This window comes from Corvus brachyrhynchos, unplaced genomic scaffold, assembly GCF_000691975.1.
Source record: "Corvus brachyrhynchos isolate BGI_N302 unplaced genomic scaffold, ASM69197v1 scaffold30, whole genome shotgun sequence".
In the NCBI taxonomy this organism is placed as follows: Eukaryota; Metazoa; Chordata; class Aves; order Passeriformes; family Corvidae; genus Corvus; species Corvus brachyrhynchos.
This window is the reverse complement of record NW_008235742.1, coordinates 1,204,895-1,221,208: the sequence shown is the minus strand read 5'-3', so window position 1 is coordinate 1,221,208 and position 16,314 is coordinate 1,204,895. Positions and strand designations below refer to the sequence as shown.

The 16,314-nt window shown below is 53.8% G+C and overlaps 4 protein-coding genes across 4 annotated transcripts in view; 3 read left to right on the top strand and 1 right to left on the bottom strand.

Moving 5' to 3' along the window:
• LOC108449780 (potassium voltage-gated channel subfamily H member 4-like) overlaps positions 1–7,528 on the top strand; it is a gene marked incomplete at its 5' end in the record, with an annotated part of 9,579 nt that extends 2,051 nt beyond the window's left edge. Inside the window, one exon of the mRNA XM_017746900.1 lies at positions 7,456–7,528. Within this exon, the coding sequence (XP_017602389.1) occupies positions 7,456–7,528 (73 nt within the window). The remainder of the gene's footprint in view (positions 1–7,455) is intronic.
• Positions 3,692–11,653, top strand: RAB5C (RAB5C, member RAS oncogene family). The gene is made up of 5 exons (XM_017739701.1): positions 3,692–7,700; positions 8,748–8,899; positions 9,184–9,306; positions 10,034–10,127; positions 10,504–11,653. The coding sequence occupies exons 1-5, from the start codon at positions 7,535–7,537 to the stop codon at positions 10,617–10,619; spliced, it is 651 nt and encodes a 216-aa protein (XP_017595190.1). The 5' UTR covers positions 3,692–7,534; the 3' UTR covers positions 10,620–11,653.
• Positions 11,654–13,448: 1,795 nt separating this feature from the next.
• Positions 13,449–14,249, bottom strand: LOC103620115 (heat shock protein beta-11-like). Its single transcript, XM_008638743.2, has one exon. The coding sequence runs from the start codon at positions 14,138–14,140 to the stop codon at positions 13,628–13,630; it is 513 nt and encodes a 170-aa protein (XP_008636965.2). The 5' UTR covers positions 14,141–14,249; the 3' UTR covers positions 13,449–13,627.
• An 869-nt stretch (positions 14,250–15,118) lies between these two features.
• LOC103620010 (heat shock protein 30C) lies at positions 15,119–15,957 on the top strand. The gene has a single exon (XM_008638632.2). It carries the CDS (start codon positions 15,197–15,199, stop codon positions 15,803–15,805), a length of 609 nt encoding a protein of 202 aa, XP_008636854.1. The 5' UTR covers positions 15,119–15,196; the 3' UTR covers positions 15,806–15,957.
• Positions 15,958–16,314: the final 357 nt, after the last annotated feature.

The following is a 16,314-nucleotide window of genomic DNA, read 5'->3' as shown; positions in this document are numbered from 1 at the left end:
GACGAGCACCTGCGGCCGGTACCGTGTGATTGTCCGGGGGCTGGGGCACAGCTCCCGTTCCTCGCAGCCGTGACTAACTGGGAGTTGAATGGGACTGGGGAAGGTGTGGTGCCAGGATAGAAGTGGTTATCGTGGTGGGATCATATTTGGTTGTAGTTGCTCAGCCTCTGAGGTGGGAATAGACACTCCGGGTGCTGGGAAGCCCAGCTGCGTTCCCGGGAGCTGCTGAAATGAGGGAGGTGACTTGATCTGCTGCAAATAAATAGGGAAGACAGTCCTGGGTCACTGCTGGTGCCAAGCACAGCCCTGTACCCCTCGAGGGCCCTTGTGAAGGAACACACATGGTGCTGTAGGGCCCTGAGCAAGGCCCACGGGCTGCGAGGACGTTTTGTGGCTTGTCTGGAAGGGAATCTGGAGCAAGGCTGTCCTTGGATCTCTGTCACAGCAGGAGAGACCCTGGTGTGTGAGCTGGGAGTGCGGTCGATGTGGGATCCTGGTGGGATTGCACCAGGAGTGCGGGTGTGAGTGTGAGCAGCAGGTCTGCCCTGCTATATCCTGGGGAAACTGCTCGGACCTTACTCCTGGTGATGCTCAAGGTGCTGCCAGAGCTCCTGGGGCCGGGCAGGAGCTGTGAGTGGTGCTGTGACCCTGCAAGGAGCCCAGCCCAGCTCTGACCCTGGCCCAGCTGATCTTTAGTTGCTGCCCTCAAAAGTGGCTGTTGGAGCTCTGACCTTGGCTGTTTTCAAACATGTAAGGAAGTTGGAGAGGGGAATATGCCGAGGGACTATTTTAAGTCTGGTGTGGAACAACTTGCATCTGCTATTCTTAGCTTTTTGTGTGGAGGGTCAGCACACTTGAGCTGCCCTGTTTACAGCCTGACATTGGGCCTGTGCTCTGCTGGGGCTCCTGAGCCGGCTCTGAGCCTTAACCGGGGCCAAAAAAAGCAAATTTAATCCAGTTGTCTTGACATGCCATGCTGTCTGAGTGAGCTTCCTGGAAATATCCCACTAATGTCCACTACTGCCTTGACTATGAAAGTCTTTTACATTTCTTTTCCACTCACCTGGATAATAAGGTGAAAGAACTATGGGTGGAAAGGGCTAAGAATCCAGGATAGTACCTGTAGGCAGCTACAAGACAGTGTTGATCTTGATGCGTTCTTGGGGTGAGGCGAGCAAGTAAAGCATGAGCCTGGCTGGATCTGGGATGTCGAGGACAGGAATGTTTGGGGCATACCTGGGTTTCAGCATTGAAATCACTTCAGACTCCTCATGAGCCACAATAGTTTGCTGGAACAGTCTATACTTTCAGACCAAAAATCTGCTTCCCTCTTAAGATGCTCTGGCTGATTTGGGTGACATTTGGTTGCAGGTGGTGCAGGCAGTGGGGAGGGTCCCTGTAGGCTCTGTAAGTAGGTGCTGATGCCTCTTCAGCTGATGGAACAACCCAGGCAAGGTGAGATGGACTCCCAGAGAGGGTTTGAATTACTGGAGAGCATAAGGGAAAGGCTGGCTTGGCGTGTGGGTACGAATGTAGTAAGATAAAACATTTATCTAGTTTTGCATTAGTAGAATACACTTTGCTTTCCTATGAAACCAGTGATGGGTTGAGCAGTGTCTAAAGGAGCTGTCTGGCCGTGTGTGTGTGCTTGGCCAAACCTAATTGTTGTGCTGAGACGTGGGATTATCTCCATCACAGCAAAGCTCTTCTGCATCTCAAGAGCGATCAGCTCGAGGGTTGCTCTAGGCCCTGCCAGTCATTAACTCTGGATCCAAACTTCTTCAGCTGCTGCACAGTTAGTGGATGGTGGTCATGGCATCTCCCTGAGGAGGGAGGGGGAAGGAATGCCAAGCGTTTTCAGACACAGGAAATGAAATGGGAACGCTTCTAATGAAGTGGGTGTAGCCCAGAGTATTCCTGTCAGCAGACTTAAAAGAGGATAGAATGTAGAAATGTTGGAGTCAGCTGTTTTCTTCCCTTGGGGTATGAAGTTTGCAGCCTCTTATGCAAGTCCTGAGAAGTTGTCAGAATAACACTGAAATCACTCTAGACACTGGCCAGAAACAGGGAACCTTCCTGGATGTGACAGTACTGGGGAGGTATAAAATTCATCTGAGTTCCAGAGGGAATGCTGTCCTCCCCTGAAGCACAGGAATGAGCTGCTGGAGCAATTCTGCATAAACAGATAAGAAAACACTGTTTTTCATGTTTGCTTTGGTTTGGTAGCGCTCCAAATAAGGAGCTCCTTGAGGCAGGAGATCTTTGTGCAGTCTGGGAAAGATATTCTGAAGGTCACAGATTTTTTGCAGTGCAGGTGGCAGTTTGCTGCTTTGCATTGCTGATGTTGCCTTCTTGCTGACTGAATAGTGGGTGCTATCCAAGGCATGCATTGCTGAGTGTCTGGTCAGAGTGAAGCTGTGTCTGTTGACGGTGTCTGAACAGGGGTCAGTGTCAGGAAGAGGAGTTAAAGAACCTTGGCTGAAGAATTAAAACCTTGATGCTTTTGTTCCATTTGAGTCAGTCCAGGCTGCATCCATGGGTTGCTCTTCCAGCCTTGCTGTGCCAAAGATAACTGAGAGTGGGTGAGAGCTTCAAGACAGAGCTACTGTGGGACAGGGAATGTGGAGGCTTTGCTCCCTAGAGCTAGTGGGCAGCTACTGGGAGATGAAGGTGATGTAAAACTCTTCTGCAGAAGTCTGTGCCGGAGGGATTGTAACAGCGGGGTGGTGGCCTTGAAATCTCTGAGGACAGAGTTGTTTTGGAAAACCTGCTTTGGGAAACAGCTGACTGCTGGGGCTGCTCCAGAGGCCATGGATGTCAGGAAACAGATGTGTGTGTCAAGAGGAGAAGGAGCTGGTACTACAGGGTCTCCTAGACTTGTTGAGGGCTGTAGCTGAATGAGCAGTTCAATTTTGGAATAGAAATCCTATTTACCTCTAAATTTAGATGAGCGTGTCCAAGTCTTTGTGAGTCTTGGACGTGGGACTGCACAGAGAAGTTGTTACGCTATCATGAGTTAGTCACAGCCATAGGAGTCCGAGCTGATTTGGGTCTGTAAATCTGCACTTTAGGGCTGTAGTGCAGCTCCTGCCAGCTGCAGTGGAGAGTGGCCCAGTTCAGAGCAGTTCCTGAGCTCCAGACTGTGTCTGTGCTGATCAGGACACTGAGGGCTCATTTTTGGGGAGGGAAAAGGTAGGAAGGTAAAGTATTGAATGAAACCCATCAGCCTTGATGGGGATGAGGTCTGTAGGTTGAGTCTGTTTCCCTGTTCATCTCCTCTATAACTGCTGGATCTGTTCCTCCTTTTTCTGCTGCCTGGACCTTCCTGCAGTCAGGCTCTGGAAGTTTGTTCTTACTAATCATATTGATGAGTTGGAATATTAGGTTGATGTTCCATGCTGTGCTAGCCTGGGCTAGTGTGGTCCTTGTGTGGTTCTGGTGGGACCCACACTTTCTGCTGGTCCTGCTCATGAAGTTGCTGCTGGCTCCATGTCCTGGAGCTGACTGTGCAGCCCTGGGGAGAGCAGAGCAGCGCGGGCCAGCTGCCCGTGCAGTGTGAGGTGAAGCAAAACCACTGGGTAACTTCAGGGCTTCCTTTGCCAAGGAATTCATGTAACGATGTCAGCTATTTAACAAGATAAATACTTCACTGGGGCTTTTGTCTTGAGTATTTTGGTTCTAAGCCAACAAATCCCCAGTGAAGCAACTCCTTGCATAGCTGAGAGCAGCAGCAGTCCTTTGGGTAACCAGAGTCTTCAGGATTGGGTTTCTAAATATCCTCAGCTTTCAGAGTAGTCCTTGCTTCTGGGTGAACAGAGGGCAAAAATATCAGATTCTCTAACTTCTGACACCTTAAATGAGCAGCTTCCCTGTGGTGGGGTCTCCTGCAGGGGTTAACATGGGGATCTGACAGTAATTCCCCTGTGGAGATTTGGGTTGTTGTCCTGGGTAGGTTTGTTTGAAATGGGTTCTGGTGCTATTCCCCAGCATCCCGAGAGCTCTGGAGAATGGCCTTGCACTTGGGCAAGCAGGGAGTGCAGCAGCCATGGCATGTGCTTTCTCATTTAGGGCACTCAGATTCTTGAAGCTCTCACTTGTGGGACAGCATCAGGAATTGGCACTTGACTTTGATCTCAAAGCAAACAAGAGACTATGTTAAGAGTTTACAATAAAAAAATCAGTGCTTTTGCTGTGGGATGCAGAGCTCCTGTGTGTGCTTCAGTGAGCAGGAGGTGGGTAGGGCAGGTAAACAAACCAGCACAAGCCTTTTCATGGGTCTTGTGATCTCCCAAGTGCTGGGTTTCACTAGTTAAAAGAAACTAGTAGGAACATTAATGCTTGTTAATCTTGATTACATGAGTACCCCACCATGCCCTTCCTTTTCATGGCCTTGGCTGCTGGAATTAGCATGACAAGCTGGGACTTCAGCTGCCTTCCCTTGTCCGTGTGGTATCACTGTGGTTATTTTGGTCTGCCTGACCCGTGGCTCGAGTGTCAGTGCTGGGGTTCTCTTGGGGAGCAGGGAGGGGTGAATGCCCAGTTCTCTGCTGGAAGAGGTAGGGGGATGAACAGCTCCCCAAACATCAGAAACGGCTTCATACAGCAGGAAGCACTCCCTGTTCCTCAAGCCAGTGTCCACTGGTGGATGTAAGCTGATCTAGCACAGGTCCAGGCTGTGTAGTTTAGCCACCTGTTCCTTCTGCAGAGCTGAATTCTGTCTGACAAGCATGTCAGACAGAATCCTCAAACATGTTGGCATTGGCAGAAAGTGCCTGTCCTGCCATGGGGCCCACTCGCTGTCTGCAGCATTGGTGGCCACTTCCTTCAGTTATTTGCTTCTTCCCGTGACCATCAGCTGGTCCTCCAGGTCTCGGGTATGTCCTTAGCCTGAGGCCCTCAGTGACCAGTTAGGGTCTGTAAATTCCACTCAATCATCTGAAAGATATGGCAACTTCTCGTGTGAACATGAAGTCATATAATCTTGCATCCAAACCTCAAACCACTCTTAGATGATGATCTGGTTCTCCATAATTGGAGCAGTCAAGGCTCTGGCTGCTGCCCTGCCTGCACTGGCCAGTGGCTGTCCATGATGAGCTCAACATAGATGTGCTCACCTAATTCTGTTGGAGTTCATGTAGCACAACCAGATGGCAAAACGCATCAAGATCTGCGAAATATAGGTCAGGCTAAGACTTGAGGATATCAACAAGCTCATTGCCTTGTTTTGCTCTGGGAATCACTGCTATCAGATTTCAGGAGGCCATAACTCAGAGACACGGTGATTCAGAGAGTGTTTAATGTGCAGCATGTTGGTCTGGAGCAGCGGCAGAGCTGACAAACTGCTCAGGGAATTATAAATACAAGGTTAAACCAAAGCTGTTCCCTTGCAAGCTCTGTTTAGAGGGGAAACTCTAGAAGGCAGAAGCCTCTTCAGGCTGGTAGAGATGCAGAGCTCCTGCTGAGCCTCTTGAACCTGGCAGTGACCAAGCTGCTCCTGGCCAGAGCAACAAACACTGTTCCCTCACTGTCCAGCAAAGCCAATTGCTGGTTTGCTTTGTATCAAGCTTTCTCATCCTGCCGAACAGTGATTGCCCTTCCTCGGAAGGGGGAGGGGGGTCCTGACAGTGCTGCTTACAAGGACCCAGCTCTGAATTACAGTATCTTTGCTGCTTCACCCAAGACTGGACTCAGAGCAATGGCTTCACAGCTCTGGCTCCTGAAACATCCCACAGCACTCAGAAGTTCTGCTGCTTGGTTTCTGTCCTACCTGCCAGCTCTGGTGACTGGTACTGGCTTAACAGCTGGTCTGACTGCCTCCTGGTCAGAGCAATTTGAGGTGAAATGTCTCTAGGTCAGCGTATGCTCAAGTGCTTTGTGTTTTGCAAGCTGCTGAGGTTCTCCAACTGCTGGCACTCATGGGCTCCAGAGTAGTTCTGAAACGGCTGGAGGTTCCCTATCAAACTGTGGGATTGTTTAAACTTGAGGCATAGTTAAAGTAACCTCAAGCAGTCACAGCTGGACAGGCTTTGCCCTGGAAAGCAGCTGTTTGAAACTCTCCTCTGTGCTGAGTAGGCTTGAGCCTTGTTCACAGGACACTCTGCTCCAGTTCAACCTGCTTTGAACTTCTTATTCATGGATATCTTATGTTTGCTGGGAAAATGCAGGATGTACGCAGAGTTTCTTTGGGGATACTCTCAGAACAAGGAGAAGTTGGCTTTTGGGGCATTTTCTTCCAACAAGCAGCCTGTGTTAGGAGAGTAGAAGGGAAAGTGGTGATCCAGAGCAGATGCAATCAGCTGTAGCATTTATCATCCACAGGGAAGTGGGAGTTGTGATGGGTACAGGAAATGTGCCTAAATCTGTAACTGTGTACTTGGAAAGGATTCCTGTTCTCTGCAGGCAGCAGAGCTTAGTGCTTAGGGAGGCCCTGGGATTCGCTTGTGGGTAACTCTGGATGCAAATCAGTGTTTCCTGCTGTTCCTGCCATGGTTTTGTGCTTCTGCGCTGCTCTGGAGGTTGGTGCTGAGGAGTGGTTGGCAGTGCTGATCCCAGGGGATGCTGCCTGTTCATGCTGGATTTGAACAATCCATGTGAGGAGCGTGGCCAGTAGCCTGATGGCCTGGAATGCTGTGGGATAAGGGTGTTGAGGCAGCGGGATGGGTGTGGGAAGCATTAGGTGCTGCCTCTGTTTGGATCAGGTCGGGTGGTGATTCCTGGTGTGCAGCAGGGGTGGGAGGAGGAGCTGCTATCAGCTTCTGAGGGGACAGCCTGTGCCCAAAAGCAGCTGCTGTCAGGTGCTTCCTGAGGTGGGCACCTCCTCAGGTGCCTCCCCTCTAGCAGACCACCTGCCTGGCTCCAGGGCCATCCTTGGGCCCGATGAGAGGTGCAGAATGTCATGGTGTAAGCGCCTTAGGACAAACAGCTTAGAAATTCATTTTGACCAAATGCCTCATGACCTGCAGAGCTGCCTCCTGCCAGTGTGGCACTGGGATGGCTCTGTATAGCATTGACAGTCTGAAGTCGCTTCCTTGTGAACTCGGGAAAGGAGGAAGGAGCTAAAGGTCAACCTCAGTTACCTTTGTGAACTGAGTAATTGCTGTTTGAGTAGACAAAGCTCTAATAACACCCATTGTGTGCTGGGTGCTCCTTACCTGCCTCACCCCAGCAAGGCGTGTGTAACATCCACACATGGTGGAAGTGCTGGAGGGCCCACTGGTGGGGAGGAGAGCTTGTATTACCATTACCTCTTTTCCAGGGAGGCTCTGCAGACTGACATCCTGCTGCAGGGGCTGCTGCCTGGCAGGAACTGCCCTGTGGTGCTTGCAGCTGATAACTTTCCACTGTGGGAAGGAACCGCCACCGGTCTGTGCTGATGGTGGCTGCAGATCAAACCACCCTCTAGAACTGGTACAGCTGGTCCCTGCGCGTGTCACTAACTCTGACCACCTCTTCCAGTTGCAACCTGCCTACAGGTGGATCCCAGTGCAGAACCTGCAGCATCCTTAACTCTCGGCACTCCTGCACTTAGACCACAATGGCAGGTCGAGGTGGAGCTGCCCGACCGAATGGACCAGCTGCTGGGAACAAAATCTGCCAGTTTAAACTTGTTCTCTTGGGCGAGTCAGCGGTGGGGAAGTCCAGCCTGGTCCTGCGCTTTGTGAAGGGGCAGTTCCACGAGTACCAGGAGAGCACGATTGGAGGTGAGTGCCAGTTCCAGATGCCTGTGGCCAGGAGGTGCTGACCTTGCTGGGACAGTCTGGGGTGTCAGAAGCAAGACTGGCTATTTTGGTCTGGTCTGGGATTTTTGCTATAAATAGAGCCAAACAGTTAATGCTTTAACTCTTGGTTTGCAATTTGTTTGTTGGTGTGAGGATCAGCATAGCAGAGAATAATGCTTTGGCAACCCTGCACTCTGCCTCTGAGGCTTCACTTCCAGTGCCTCAACTCCAGCTACTAATGAGTACTGAGGCCTTCAGCTTGGTTTATAGCCCTTAATTATCTTTTCAGACCATGACCTGGGATTTTGGGGCTGTTTCTAGCCTGATACTGTTAACTATTTCCACAGTGCTTTCAGGTCTAGTAGTTTTTTAGCTTGAAATCATTAGCACAGTGTCACCAATCAGCCAAAGGCTGATTGGCACATGGGTCTCTGAGCAGCAATACCAGGGGGGTGTCCTGAGAAAAGGCTTGAGTTGTCCCTCTGTGACCTGTGCAGGGAGTAAGCACAGCTGTTAAGTGTGGCTTACTGGCAAGCAGGGCCTAATGCTCCTCTGTGGAGGGCTGTGCTCTGCCTCAGTCCGTATCCGAGGCTGGTGCCTTTATCCTGGGTGTAACATGTGGTGTTAGACTCACTGGGACAAGAAAACAACCACTTACTAAACTGAGGAGTGTGGTGAACTGGACTGAGTTTGGTGCTGTTACTGGTGCTCCCCAGGTCTGATCTTGGTGGTGCCACACGTGGACTGCGTGATCCCTGTCAGGGGCTGCTGGGAGGGTCTGGCAGTGTGGATGCTCCAGAGGCTGACTGCTGCCTAGGCCCTCTGGGCCACCTTCCTGTCACTGTGTGGTGGTTCTTGGTTCCTGTGAGCAGGGAGTGTGATACAGCAGAGCTGCAGCTGCCACAGCGAGTGGCACTGGCCTCTGCAGGGCTCAGCTCGCTCTCGTGTGGCAGCAGAGCTGCTCTGAGCTCCTGTGCTGGCTCTGTGCCCTGTCCTGCTGGAGCTGAGGCAAACCCTCTTCTCTTGCAGCTGCCTTCCTAACACAGACAGTGTGTCTGGATGACACAACAGTGAAGTTTGAGATCTGGGACACGGCGGGGCAGGAGCGGTACCACAGCCTGGCCCCCATGTACTACCGGGGGGCTCAGGCAGCCATCGTGGTCTACGACATCACGAACACAGTGAGTGTGGGCAGGGCTGGGGGGCTGCCAGGAGGCTCCCGGTGCCCTGGGAGTGTGTCTGGGTGAGAGCCCTGCAGGTACCTGGCTGTGGCTGCCAAGTTCTTGAAAACTGCTCATGGCCTCTTCCTCAGCTCTGGCCAAGGCTGTGAGCTGATAAAGGATCCTGCTGCCAAGTGCTGCAGAGGCAGAACACTTCTCACAGGAAAGCCTTGCTCTAATCATATCTGCCCTGTGGATTCCTACACGGCTGCCCTTCCTGACTGCTGCCTCCTGTTTGCTTCCAGGACACATTTGTACGAGCCAAGAACTGGGTGAAAGAGTTGCAGAGGCAGGCTAGCCCCAATATTGTAATTGCACTAGCAGGAAACAAGGCAGACCTTGCTACCAAGAGAGCTGTGGACTTCCAGGTGAGTGGGAATCCAGGGAAGTTGTTACCCAAGCAGGTCAGGAAAGAATCTTTTTGCTTAAATAAGGGACATGGTGACTATGTAAAATATGCTTTGAGGGAGTGAAAGTGAGGTTTTTATGCTGAGGACTGCAGGATGGCGCTGAGCAGGGTCTGTGCCCTGCCCCCTTCCCTTACTTCTGTCGTAGCACATATGGCCTTGGCTGGTGAAAGTCTCGGTGAATGTGGAGGAGGAGGCCCACAGAGCACAAACTCCTGTCCCCTCAGTCTCCTTTGCTGCCTTACTCATGTGGGGATGTCTGGAGGGTGTGAAACAGCATCTTCTGGATACGAGACACATGAGGAATCATTCCCAGCTTGTTCTCTGCTCTTCACAGCTCTTACCTCATCTGAGGCAAGCACTCAGGAGAGGTTCTTACCCAGCCCTCTCAAAGGGTTGCTTGTGGTGCCCTTGCAGTGGGTGGCACACTCCCAGCTGACCCAACTGCCAGGCACCGTATGTGCATGTGCTCAGTCAGGCTGTGCCCCAGCTCAGCTGTGGGACACTGGCTGTGCAGGGCTGCTGGTGGAGCGTGTCCCTGGGATGTCTGGGACAGGGGAGTGAATTTCTGGCCCAAAGTGGGACATAGCATTTCTCCAGCAGTTAGTGTGTTGACAAGTGAAGTGCATGAAGTCTGCTTGGGCCTCCTGGCAGGGTGCCTTTAGCACTCTGATGTGATTGTTTGTAGGATGCACAAACATATGCAGATGACAACAGCTTGCTGTTCATGGAGACGTCGGCGAAGACAGCGATGAATGTGAATGAAATCTTCATGGCAATAGGTAACAGCCTGTGGGTAGGGCTGGGGTAGCTCTGAGCACCAGCACTGCAGCCCAAGGGGGTCCTGTGTCAGCCAGGGCTGGTGGCTCTTACTGGGGCAGGTGTCCACTTTGCAACACTGATGTGATCGGTCATTCCCCAAGTGTGTGGAGCCTTAGCCTTGGAAAGCTGGTTCCCTTTCCCTGTGTCCGGGGTGGTGATGGAGGTATGAGCAGGTCTGATCCCAGCCAGAGCCAAGGATGGGTTGGTTTGCCATGCAGTGCTGCTGGCAGTGTCCTATCCCAAACTCCTTTGGTGGCGAGGGCTCCAGCCTGGGGTGTGCAGTGGGAGGAGGTCGGCCTCTCTAGAGGACCCTACTAACTTCCTGTTTCTTTCTAGCCAAGAAACTGCCAAAAAATGAACCTCAGAATGCTCCTGGTGGCCCAGGCAGGAATCGGGTGGTGGACCTTCAGGAGAGCAGCCAGCCGAGCAGAAGCCAGTGCTGCAGCAACTGAGCAGCTGCTCCGGCCCACGAGCCCTTGGAGGACGTGACTGGAACCCACGCTAACGATCGCACTTACCGTAGGGCGGCTGCTGCCGGCGCCGCTGTGATTCTCCATCCCTTTCTGATCATAGGCTGGAGGGAGTTCTTCCACCTGCACCTTTCTGTACAAATACTAATTCAATTCTAAGTCTTAAGTCACTTTTTTAATATATGAACTTCTGCTCTTCCCTCTTCCTGGTGGTGGTGGATGCAGGACCTGGTGTCTGCCCAGCCAGCGTGGCCGTCCCGCGGGTGAGGCCAGCAGCACCGAGGTCCCACAGCACTGTAGTTCACTATGGGAAACAAAGGGATATTGGGACACGTGTTTAAAGTTCCCTGTCTGTAAGAGCTGAGGCTGATTCCGTATGATGTGCCCAGAACAACCACTAAACTGTAGCATTAGAGACAAACTCCGGCTCTTGGGCCACTTATTGACCAAATCAATGATGAGTATTTGGGGTGGGGCAGAGGGAAGCAAAACTGGTTTCTTCTGTATTTTGTATTGTATGTTTCTCCATGTAACCAATCAGTATCTTGTCAATATAGTACATCCAACGAGCTGCCTGTTGTCTTTCTTTGTGTTGGACTCCAGCATGCCAACTCTTCTTTTCTCTCGGTTCTGTCGTAATGCACTAATCCTGTTGCAACTTTTGCAAAAAATCTTGTATAGAAATTTGTCCTTTTCTTGATGGTTGTGATGCCACTAATATTGTTAACCCTGCTCTGGTGGGAATACACAAGGTTTACTGATGTACAGAGGTGGGGTGTGGGAAACCTTGGGTAACCTGTCAGTGGGAATGACATGTATTGCAAAAGCCTGTAATTCCACAAAGAATGAAGGGAGGTATTAAATGGCTTCTGTTGCCAGACTCTAACTGATGTTGGCTGCTGCCTAGTGCCTAATGCAGTGTCTTATGCATCCTGGTATTTAAGAGGAACTGTTGACTTTAGTCTTCATCACAAACTTCAGTTTTGTGTGATTAAAACAAAATTTTTATAAACCTATCATAACAAGAATGTTCATGTTTCTTAATGCAGCAGGGACTGGACCTGAGCACAACAGTTCTGGTGGAGGCTGAACTGTGCTTCGCTGTTCCTGGTATGTCCCACACCTTGCTAGGGAAATGGGGCCCTTCCTTCCTGAGGAGGGAGAAATGGGGCCTCCTGAGCTTGGGCTGTGCGGCTGCTCCTGCACAGCTGCTCTTCTCACAGTGATGCTGCTGGTGTTCACTTGGCTCCACTGTGCTCAAGGAAGCTTGAGGGAAATTGTGGGAATTATTCCTTGCCTGATACTTCTGAGGAGACTCTACAATGCAAGTTGGGAAGAGGTGGGGGAGCAAGTGCCCAGAGGAGCTCAGCTCTACAATGGGACAGGCGTGGGATGGTACTCCAGAACAAATGAACGCAATGCCTCTGTCCCTGGAGCATGATGGCCTTGGAAGATGCTGCTCTCCTGTCACTGCTGCATGGACTATGAGACCCCAACACCCACAGCTGAGACCTGGAGTCAATATGAAAGAAGGAGCAGCCCCTTGCAGCTCTGTCCCTACCACGTGTGCTGCCGGCAGCACTGTTCGTGCTCGGGAGAGGCTGAGGGTTGGAGATGTGTATTTGGAACCTGATGCCCCCCTCAGCTGAGGGGCTGTGAGACGCTCAGTCACAGGAGAGCTGTGAATAGAGTTGTATGAACAGCCTTGGCTCGTGTGCCCTTCATCCTCTATCCAAGGTCTCAGTGCCTCTTCCTCATGCTGTATCTCCTTAAAATCCTGGAAGCAGGAAGGGTCTTAGTGATGAACTGCCTGGGATCATGCTTGAGCCTGGGCTGCCTGTGTGGTGTGGCCTCCAGTGGCCCCCAGTGCACCTCACTCATGTGGTGCTGCTTGTGCCTGGGCTGCTTAGCTGCTGGAGGAGCTCAGGACCTCTGTGGGACCACCCACACCACAGTGTGGGGTGGACTGATGCTGCTGCTTCCCCCAGGCAGCCAGAGATGGACCAGTTGGAGAAGGGCTTCCCTGATCCCACTCAGAATAATTCTGTGGACACTGTGTGTGGGGCTGTTGCCATCTGCTGGCTCTTCTCCCTGGGTGCCTGGTTTCTTCCTGGACCTGGGGTCTCTGTGAAGGCATCTGTGATGCCCTAAGGAGGGTCTTGTTGCTTGCCAGAGCAGGTGCTCAGGGCCTCAGTATTGAGGCTGGGGACCTGCTGCTGTTTGTGGTGTGTCTGGGCAATGGGCTGTCTGAGCTCAGGGTGGCTTTAGCACAAACAGGCGTTCCTGCCTGCATACCTGCTGCCTGCCCACACACCTGCTGCCTGCCTGGGCCTGAGCGCGGGTGTTTGCAGTGGTTATGCACTGCGCCCAGGGTTGGGCTTTTCCCTCCCTGCCGCTGGAAGCTCAGGGTGGATTCCATCAGCCCCTTGCCAAGCTGGGAAGGGGAAAGTGTGAGTACAACACTCTCACACCACACCCAGCCCGGCAGCCCACTGTGGTTCCCTCCCCATTCTGTGGGGATGGGTATTGGCCAAGGCTGTGGATCTGCAGTGTGAGGAAGGGGTGAGGGCACTCCTGCTCCCGTACAGGTGAGTGGGGCTGCCCTTCCTGCCTGCCTCCCTCCCTTAGCAGCACAGTGCTCCCATATCCACTCCCCTCCCTCACAGAACCCTCTGGGTCTGCTGTCTGGCCCAATTTTGTGCTGCCCTGAGAAGCAAGAGAGGTTCTTCCCTCTCAGTGCATCCAGCTCCTCTGGCACCAAGAGTAGGGTGCAGCCTCCCCATCAATCAACACCCAGAGAACACAAGCAGATTCAATGCAAAAGAATTTTTATTGGATACAAAATCATTCCAGTTTAGTGAAAAAAATGACATCATTGCTGATGAAGCTTGTCCGGGCTTAAACCCGAGACTTGCTCCTGTCTGCTCCGGTCCTGCCGTGGCCATTGGGTCCCATCCTGTTACGCCTGGGCTTTGTTGGTGGCTCCATCCTCAGAAGCTGGTCCGGTCTGTGGGGCTGCAGGGCTGACCTGGATGGGCACGTTCCTCTCGGGAGCGTTCCTTGGACAGGGAGCAGGTCAGCGCTTCGGCGTCCACCTCCTCGGGCACGTCCCACTCCCGCTTCAGCACCTCGTACTTGTAGGAGAAGGAGCCCTTCTCATCGACATTCTGCGTCTCCTTCTGCCCCACCAGCACCACCTTCCTTCCCACCACCTTCACCGACAGCTGCTCGGGAGCGAAGTTCTTGACATCCTGGCAGACAGAGAAGCCGTCCCCAGAGCCCTGGGTCAGGGTCATGCTGGTGTTCGGGGTGCGCTCCGCGGCGATGGCTCCGTGGTTGCTCAGGAGCTGCTCGAAGCTGCTCATGAATTCCCGAGCTTTCTCCATCTCCTGCTGCAGCTCGGTGAAGATGGTCTCTGCGTGTGGCCAGAGGGTCCTCACTGTGCCCAGCCGGCTGGCCAGGGAGCTGGAGGCGAATGGTGCGAGGTGCATCCGGCAAAGCATCGCTGCTCTTGCTGTCGTTTTTGTTGCTGGCAGCTGCTGCTGTTGCTGCTGCTGCTGCTGCTTCTGTCCCCTTTCCAGTGGGCTGGAAGCGTCTGCCCCGCTGCTGCCGTCGGAGGCTTTTATTCCCGTTCCTCGGAGGCGTGGCCTTGTCCCGCACATTACGTCACCCTCGGGAGAAGAGCTCAGCCCTTTCCAGCCCGTTCCAGCTCATTCTTGTTACTCACCCATGAGGAGAGGCGCCGCTGACGTCGTGCCCGGCATACCTTCGCCCTGACTCTTAGAGCTCTGCTCTCCTGGCTTATAATTAGCAGCATCACCTCAGCCTCTGAGCGGGATGCCTGAGCCACCCCTGCCAAAAATCTGTGCCCTTTGCATTTCCCAGGCATGGAGTGAGCGTGGGCTCCTCCCTGCCTCCCCCCACCCTCAGCTGGGGCCCATTTCTCCCCATCTGTGCCCAGGGAGGTCCCCTCAGGTGAGACCAGAAGTCAGCCCGTGGGCCCATGCCCAGGTGGCATGCACAATGGGGTGCTGAGGGGTCAGGGCAGGATGGGGGTGGCCAACAGGGAGAGGAGTCCCAGAAAATGCAGGAAGTGCCTGGCAGCAGATGACATGGGACACGTTGCTTTAGGTGTGGGACTGTCCCTGTACTGGCAGAAGTGATGCCCTCCTGGCACAATGGAGCCTTGGCTCCACCGAGCCCCTGGCAGAGGGGCCAGGGAAGGGCTCTGTGGCCCCTCGACCATGGCCCCACTGGCTCTGCTGCATCACGATGGCTCTGCAGAAACCTGAGCTGCCAGCAGTGACTGCGGCTCCCTATTTGTGGCATGTGACTTGTCCCCAGAAACAGGCGCTGCTATTTTGGCTGGTGGATAATCAGCCTCTCAAAAATAGGCGATGGCTCCAGGAGGGTGCGTGGGGAGAGAGCGTTCTGGAAGGGACACACCCCTGGGCAGAGGAGGATAAATTCCGCTGCTCCCCTGCCCCAGCCCAGTACCGCTCCAGCCACTGCACCGAGCAGAGCTGCAGCACAACCAGGAGCACTCGTTGGGAGCAGAGATGCTTTGCCGCCTGCACTTTATGCCGCCCATGTCCAGCTCACTGTTCCCGTGGCTGGGACCCGTCCGCACCCTCTGGCCACATCCAGGCACCCTCTTCGCCGAGCTGGAGCGGGAGATGCGGCTGGAGATGGAGAGGGCTCGGGAGTTCATGAGCAGCGTCGAGCAGTACCTGACCAGTGGGAGCAGCTCCGGACGGCTCGGCATCGCCGCAGACCGTGCATCGAGCACCAGCGCAGCCCTGACCCAGGGCTCTGGGGACGGCTTCTCTGTCTGCCAGGATGTGAAGGACTTTGCGCCCGAGCAGCTGTCGGTGAAGGTGGTGGGAAGGAAGGTGGTGCTGGTGGGGCAGAAGGAGACGCAGAGCACAGACGAGAAGGGCTCCTTCTCCTACAAGTACGAGGTGCTGAAGCGGGAGTGGGACGTGCCCGAGGAGGTGGACGCCGAAGCGCTGACCTGCTCCCTGTCCAAGGAAGGGCAGCTCCGCATCGAGGCTCCCAAGCTGGCACTGCCGGCTGTCCCGGAGAGGAACGTGCCCATCCAGATGGGGCCGGTGGTGGCACAGCCAGCTGGCAGCACTGAGGATGGAGCCGAGCGGGCCAAGGCATGAAGAGGAGCAACGGGGGCCAGGCTGAGCCTGGCTACAGAGGCAGCTGCTGGCCGCAGAGCAGGACCGCACTGGGACTGCGCGATGGCCCGGGGGGTGGTGTCTGCCCAAAACATGCAGCTTTTTTGATATGTAATAAATATTTCTAACTTTTATTTGTGTGACTTCGGTGTTTCTAGTCTTGCCCAGCCCTGTGCTTTGCAACGCTCCTGCCTGTGCCCTCGCAGCGTGATGGCAGGGTGGGGAACGGGGCAGTGCTGGCACAGGGCATGTCCCTGGCACCTCTCCCCAGCTCTGCCCTGGCAGAGTAGGTTGGGCGAGGGGCTCCAGGCCATGTGCAGCACTGAGAATCCCCGGGAGCTCCTGAGCATCCCCCAGGGTAGCCTTCGGACACCTGACTCCCATCTTTGGGCTGGTGCTGGGACACTCCCGTGCGGTGCCCGCGTCCCCCGTGCTGTCCCCCCGGGCAAGTGCTGGCACCTTCCAGGCGCTGCCCGCAGCTCCGCGCCCCC

Excerpts from the sequence above, each read along its gene's own strand:
- RAB5C (XM_017739701.1), top strand. The coding sequence starts at position 7,535 with ATGGCAGGTCGAGGTGGAGCTGCCCGACCGAATGGACCAGCTGCTGGG. Across the intron at positions 7,701-8,747 it reads CCAGGAGAGCACGATTGGAG|CTGCCTTCCTAACACAGACA; the intron begins GTGAGTGCCAGT and ends CTTCTCTTGCAG. Across the intron at positions 9,307-10,033 it reads AGAGAGCTGTGGACTTCCAG|GATGCACAAACATATGCAGA; the intron begins GTGAGTGGGAAT and ends GATTGTTTGTAG.
- LOC103620115 (XM_008638743.2), bottom strand. The coding sequence starts at position 14,140 with ATGCTTTGCCGGATGCACCTCGCACCATTCGCCTCCAGCTCCCTGGCC.
- LOC103620010 (XM_008638632.2), top strand. The coding sequence starts at position 15,197 with ATGCTTTGCCGCCTGCACTTTATGCCGCCCATGTCCAGCTCACTGTTC.